At 36.5% G+C, this 7,408-nt stretch overlaps 1 protein-coding gene across 1 annotated transcript; it reads left to right on the top strand.

Moving 5' to 3' along the window:
- Positions 1–232: 232 nt before the first annotated feature.
- LOC133307025 (uncharacterized) lies at positions 233–1,744 on the top strand. Its single transcript, XM_061507443.1, has 2 exons — positions 233–674; positions 1,683–1,744. Exons 1-2 carry the CDS (start codon positions 233–235, stop codon positions 1,742–1,744), a joined length of 504 nt encoding a protein of 167 aa, XP_061363427.1.
- Positions 1,745–7,408: the final 5,664 nt, after the last annotated feature.

Genomic DNA, 7,408 nt, shown 5'->3' with positions numbered 1-7,408 from the left:
CAATGTGATTACTACTATGAGTGAGAAAGCCATTGAACCTGTGGTAAAGCCTTCAGTTGAGAAAAAGAAAGATGATGAACTTGCAACTGAAAAGGAAAAAGAAAAGGAAGTTGCCAAAGAATTTGCTGCAGAGAAAACTGTTCCTGAAAAGAAAGAGTTCAAATGGGAGAAAAAGAAAGCTCAAGAAAGGCAAGAAAAGCCATTGGAGCTCTCACCTTATGCAAAGAAGTTCATGAAAGATCTTCTATCACGAAAGCGTAAGCTACAAGAATGTGAGACGGTGACGCTGACAGAGGAATGCAGTGCCATTATCCAGAAAAAGTTGCCTCCAAAGCTTAAAGATCCAGGAAGATTCAGCATTCCATGCAACATAGGCAATATGGAAGTGAAAAATGTTCTATGTGATCTCGGTGCCAGCATCAACGTGATGCCACTATTTATGATGAAGAAACTGGGGATCACTGAAGTAAGGCCAACCAAGACAATAGTTCAACTGGCTGACTGCTCTACAAAGCAAGCTTATGGCATTATTGAGGACATACTGGTAAAGGTTGACAAATTCATCATTCCTGTTGATTTTGTCATCCTTGATATAGAGGAAAATTTTACTATTCCTATGATCTTCGGAAGACCTTTCTTGGCAACCTCAGGAGCGCTGATTGATGTACCGAAAGGCGAGTTGATCTTACGGGTAGACGGGGAGCAAGCAATTTTCAAGTTCTTTGATAAAGAAGTTCCCTCACCTATAATTCAACCGGAAGATCAAGTCTACTATATTAGTGAAAAGAAAGGAGAAGAAGAGCACAAAGAGAATTCTTCTCAAGAAAGTAAGCCAAAGGTTAAAATGGAGAAGCTCAGGAGCAAGGGAAAACACGTAAACACAAAATTCAAAGCTATTGAGCCTACTTCATCTCACTCATATGCACAAGAGTACTATGGGAGGACACCATTTCTGAATGATAGAGCTTGGTCATCACCAAGCCCATGCTTTGAACCACCATGAACATAAAAGAGGTACGTCAGGCTCGTGACGTAAAACAAGCGCTTGTGGGAGGCAACCCAACTATATTTTTTATTTTCCAACATTTTAGTATAGTATTTTAAATTTAGTTTAGCTTATTTTAATTATTCTTAGCATAGTTTATTTTAGTCATATCATAAAAATAAAAAAAATAAAAACATTGAGGTTAATGATCAAATTCTGTTGAGATGGACTTTCAGGTGTAAGTGGGATTAAAGCATACACAGGTACGCAACTCTTATTCATTTATATGTTTTGTGTATGATATTGAGCAGAATTATTGAGGTGGAAGAATACACAGTAGAGATGAATGCAAGGAATAGGAAAATATGGAGAAAATTTTCTAAGTATTGAGAGCTTAAGCCCTTAAAGGAGGCTTAAGCCCCCAAAAAAGTGAAATTTCTCTCGGCCCTAGCGCGCTTAAGCGCGTTAAATAAAATTTTATCCCATTTCTCACTGCCTCAGCGCGCTTAAGCGCGAATCACTGCGCTTAAGCGCGTTCATCTTTGACATTATGCATACTGTTAAAGTATTTCAGTTCCATATACTCATTATTATTTTCATATGCATCTGAATATAAATCTGGGAATTGTTATGTGGAAATTGCACTAACTTTGCAAACATGTTGGATACTCGAATACTAATGCTGATATGGTTGCAGACACTACACAGGATGCTGATAGAAATGATATTGCACCCACTACTGAAATTGATGAGGATTGACCATTGTCTCAATGTTTAGATTTTTTTTCTTTTGTTGATTTTAGTTCATGTTGATATGAGATGTATATTGAGATTGAACTTGACGTGACTATGATTTTTTTTTTGGATATGACATACTGACGTAGTTTCTTTATCTGTGACATGTGTGCAGAGTACAGTATCAAATTTTTCTAATTTCTTGCTTAGGATTCTTTTAGATTTAAGTTTATTGCTGAGGACAACAAGATTTAAATCTGGGGATGGGTACCATGCAATTCATCAGACCATAAACTTCACATGGTCGGAAGAAGAAACTCTTGATTACACGGAGTACACAGAAATATCCAAATTACAAATGCAGTTTTTCAGGGGAGTTTCTCAATATTATTTTCATATTATATGATTTTAAATATATTATTTTGATTTAGTATTAGTTTATTTTAAGGTCTTCATATATATTAGTTAGTTTAATATTTAAGTTTTTTTTTAAATTATTTTTAAGACCCCTTCCATCTTAGTCAATAAATAATTAGTGGATCTTAAGAGATTTTCCATTGTGCTTGATATGGATGCATAATGAATAATTACATGAAATTGGTTGATAGTTGATATCAAGAGTATAATGATGTAAATAAATTTTATTTTCGTACATAAATGAGCGTCAGTCAAGCATGCTTCATAGTTCACTGGAATAAGAGAAGAATAACTAGAGTAATCAAAGAGAGAGTGGAAAAATAAGTCTCACATCCTTAGCCGTAAGATTTTGAGCCTAAACATAATTTTTTTTTGTGGTGTGAACTTTACTGTTGAATCACTCTAGAACTTGTTTTGTTTCTCTTTGAAATGGTCTGTAGTATACAATTGTTGAAATGATAGAGGCAGTTCTTTTTAAAAGCTAGATAGCCAAATAGCCACCCTGAAGGTTTATTCTTAGATTAAGCCTTTTTGAGCCGAGGCCTGTTTGTTCATTGACAGTACATTATGAATAGCCATTCCATACACATCCTCACCTGAACTGATTAATTTTCAAAATTAAATGAGGAACTGGATAGGATTGAAACAAAAAGAGAAAATCAAACTCTAAGTGTATGGGAGAAAAAGGTGAAAAGAGGGAAATTGCCACAAAGTGGTGGAAAAAGGAAATGAAAAGAAAAAGGTTGAACTGTTTATATGTACAAAAACAGAAAAAGAAAAACAAAAGGAAGAAGGAAAAGAAATAAAAGACTTATATTATATGAATAAGTGGAAGAAGAAAAGAGGAGGAAAATAAGAGAAATCTATTTACTATATGTTGAACAGTTAAACTAGTTCCTCTTTGAAGTTGAATTTTGATCAGTTATCTTAAGCCACTTACCCAGATGATTCCTTTCCTTTTACCTAAGCCACGTTACAACCTTAACAAAGACCTCTTGATTGACTTTGTATACTAGTAAGACTGTGGAGAGTGAGAATATAAACAAGCTTATGGTAGTGTTAATTTAGTGAAGTAAGAGTGAAACACATACCCTTAAATACTGAATGTGAGTGAATAAATAAAAATCCAGTGAGAGGGTGTTGTGGAAATTAAATTGTACTACACTTTCTTTTGAGAACGCATGTTATGATTTTATGACTGGTGAATTATGACTGTTTGCTTGAAATTGATGTGTCATTGATTTTTAATAAGTATGAATACTTTGATATCTCATTATTGATCAGTTTTCTGCCTGTAATTCATCAAGCATGACTAGCCGTCTCCAAACTTTCCCATAGTTTTATTCTAATTAATTGCTGAGGACAACAATGTTCAAATCTGGGAATTGTTTGATAAACCTTTAGTTTATCTTGTTTAATGGACTAAAATAATATGAATTATCTAGTTGAACAAGTCAAAAATTAGGGTTTTAAAATGATAATCATGAACATTATCTGATTGTTAAAACTAATTAATATATTTGTTATTTTTAAAGGGATTTGATAACAAATGATTCAAATATGAAGCTTTAGATAAAGAGAGTTCAAATCAGAAAAGAAGATAAATCAAGGTGAAAACAATAAGATTGAAGATCTTATCAAGTTGTTAGAAGTGGGAGCTTAAGCCCCCATTCACAAGCTTAAGCGCCCAGACAAGTCCAACTTAGGCCCATTCAAGTTTTCTACTGCAATACGAACTCTTGACCTATTTAAACACCATTGGGGACCAGAAATACATAACTTTTACATTGCTAAACAACTCTTGGGTGCTTGGAGGCTGAAGGAACGCGGAGAAACATCAGATTCATGTTCGTAAGCGGCGGAGACGGATCAACGTCAAGTGTTCACTGGAGATATTGAAGATCCACCAATTATCTATGGAGTTTGGGGGAGCTTTTCTATTTTCTTTTGTTCTTGATTTTGCTATGTCCGGCTAGTTCTTTAAGTAGTTAGGGTTAGATGGATTTTAGTCGATTTATTATGTTTTGAACAATTCGCTGTGTTAATTTTCCTTTATATCATGAATGAAGTTATCTGTTTTTAATGCTTTATATAGGCTGGAATCTTATATAATGATCATCGGTGAATGCATGACAATAGGAATGTTGGTGTGTGATCCATATCTGATAACTTCATCGTAAACGTTATGATTCTAGGGATAGACATAGGGTTTGCGTAATCTTTAAGATTCTTGAACTTAATGCTTGCATGCTTGGGGAATAACCAGGGAACTAGGGTTCTTCCAATATTGTAAAGGTTTTAGAGTAACAAGGGATTGAGCTCTAATAACATGCGAAAGAATTGATTAGATTGATACTAAGGACAATTAACATTAAGAAGGAATTCAAACGTAATAAGGAGATTAAATGAAATCGAACCCCTAGCTACGTTTTTATTTTATTAGTTAAATCACATCTTTAATTTCTTGTCTTTAATTCTTGCACGTAATTAGCTTTAATATTTAATATTTTAATTTTGCAATTCAAATCCTGTTTCCGAATACAACTTCGATTGTCCAACTAAGTTTGCGATAGTGAATTAGTGCTTGAACCGTAATCCTCGTGGGAACGATCTCCTACTTAATCAGTATATTACTTATACGATCGGTGCACTTGCCGTGAGTAGCAACAGTTATTGTGGATAGACATACTAAGTTTGCACATTTTCTGCCAGTGCGGGTTGACTTCTCTACTGAGAGATTGGCAAAGCTCTACGTGAACGAGATCATACGGCTCCATGGGATTCCTGTTAGCACATGAGCGACTAGGACCCGAAGTTCACTTCATGCTTTTGAGGAGCTTTGCAGTAGGCTTTTGGCACTCAGCTTAGGCTGAGCACTGATAATTGATATTTTATTGCACTTGTTTGCTACTCTTAGTTAGTATTTTTAGCATTATTTAGAGTTAAATAATGGTCTTTTGGGTTAAATTAGATTTTTGGCTTTTATTGGGTTTAATTTATTTTCATAACTAATTTCCAACTTTACATTACTTTAGAATTTTGACCATATCTCACTCAACGGATGTCCAAATGATCCCATTCTTGTTGTTTTTTGCAGCTATCTCAGAGGGCTACAAATGTTATGACTACATGAAAGCACAATTCAGACAATAAAATGGTCGAAGTTGGAGTCCAAGTTAGAAACGTGATTCTAGAATTTTAGTTAAAAATGGGCTTAAGTTGTAATTTTGAACCCAATTTACATGAGGCCCGAGCCATGATTTCTGTTTTGTTTCCTTTTATTTTGGGTTGGATTTGTAGAGCCCGAAGCCCAGCTTGATTAGGGGTTAAAAGGGCAAGAGTAAGGGACCTTGTGAATCATCTTTCATTTGAATTTTATAGTTTTGAAATTAATATAATTTTTGTCTTTTTTCTCTCCTGTTTTCTTTAATCAACCCAAGGGTTAAGGATTCCATGGTTGAGTCCTGAGGACCTGCGCCTCAATTTGGACCCAATCTCAACTGAGTACCAAAAGCTTCTTGCAACTCCTCCCATAACCGAGATGTGAACTTCGGGTCCCTTTCACTAATGATACTCTCGAGCACCCCGTTAAAGTTCATAATCTCGCGAACATAAAGCTTGACCAACTGCTCTGGAAGGAAATGGGCAAACTTAGTCAATCTGTCCACAATGACCCAAATAGAGTCATAACCAGCCTGAGTTTTAGGCAATCCCACAACGAAGTCCATGGAAATGCTCTCACACTTCCACTGTAGAATCTCAAGACGTTGAAGCTTACTAGACGGTTTCAGGTGCTCAATCTTCACCTTCTGGCATATCAAACATTTGGACACATACACTGCTATATCTTTCTTCATGCCCGGCCACTAGAAGTTTCTCTTCAAGTCCTGTACATCTTTGTAGTCCCAGGGTGGATAGTGAACTGGCCTTTATGAGCCTCTGACATCACCTCCTCCATCAACGGACCTCTAGGTACTATAATCCTTTTATGAAATAGTAGCAATCCCTCATTGTTCCAAGACACACCATCTTCGTTCTTCACACACTCAAGGCATTCCCTTTGCACCTGCGCCTCTTTGATCTTATCCATCAACTCATTTTCAATCCTCACAGTTTCCGTCTCCAGAAGTGAACCCCTAAACAAAGAGGTCACTAACAAGTCTCTAAACTTCTTAATTACATCAAAATTATTAATCATCAAACTAGATAGACACACAGATTTCTGACTCAAAGCATCAGCTACCACGTTGGCCTTGCCCGGGTGGTACGTCCTTAAGAAATTTCATCCATCTTCTCTGTCTCTGTTTTGGGTCTCTTCCAATCCAATACTGCCTCTATTTTATTTGGGTCAACTACCACTCTTCTTGCAGTAATTACATGTCCAAGAAATTTCACTGAATTGAGCCAAAACTGGCACTTCGAAGGCATTGCATAAAGTATTTTTCCTTAAGTATCTGTAGTACAATCCTCAAGTGCTCCTCATGCTCCTCCTCGTTCTTCGAGTAAATAAATATATCATCAATGAAGATAATCACAAAACGACCCAAGTACGGCTAGAAAATACAGTTCATGTAATCCATGAACACTACCGGTGCATTGGTGAGTCCAAACGGGATCAACGAATACTCATAATAATCATATCTTGAACGAAACGCGGTTTTGGGGATATCCTCTGGCTTAACCCGGATCTGATGGTATCCGAACTAAAGATCAATCTTAGAGTACACACAAACACCTCTAAGTTGATCCAAAAGATCATAAACGCGTGGGAGGGGATACTTGTTCTTGATTGTCCCCTTATTCAGATGTCTGTAATCGTTGCACAATCGCATGTTCCCGTCTTTCTTCTTAACCAAGATGATCAGTTCCCCCCATGGAGACACATTCGGTCGAATGAAGTTCTTCGCGGAAAGATCCTCAATATGCTTCTTCAATTCCGCTAACTCAGGTGGAGATATCCGGTATGGAGCTAATGAAATAGGCCCCACACCTGGAAAAAAATCAATGGAGAACTCTATCTCCCGCTGTGGCAGAAACTCAGGAATCTACTCAGGAAACACCTCAAGGAATTCCTTCACCACAGGAATGCCGATAGTATCCTCTTGTATCCTACTCACCAAACTTCCCAACATGACATAACCATATGCCCTTGCTCTCAAGGCTCTCCTAGCCTGAAGCACTGATAGATAAGGAGAAGATCAGGTAGTGGAATCATAATGAGACATCACTACTTTCTTTGCACAACAATCAATCATCACAAAATTCTTCTTT

Source organism: Gastrolobium bilobum, unplaced genomic scaffold (genome assembly GCF_033153095.1).
Source record: "Gastrolobium bilobum isolate Gb01-03AN ecotype WA unplaced genomic scaffold, APGP_CSIRO_Gbil_v1 utg167927, whole genome shotgun sequence".
Classification (NCBI taxonomy): Eukaryota; Viridiplantae; Streptophyta; class Magnoliopsida; order Fabales; family Fabaceae; genus Gastrolobium; species Gastrolobium bilobum.
The sequence above is the reverse complement of the archived record's forward strand: the minus strand, read 5'-3'. Positions and strand labels throughout refer to the sequence as shown.

Excerpts from the sequence above, each read along its gene's own strand:
- LOC133307025 (XM_061507443.1), top strand. The coding sequence starts at position 233 with ATGAAAGATCTTCTATCACGAAAGCGTAAGCTACAAGAATGTGAGACG. Across the intron at positions 675-1,682 it reads GCTGATTGATGTACCGAAAG|ACACTACACAGGATGCTGAT; the intron begins GCGAGTTGATCT and ends ATATGGTTGCAG.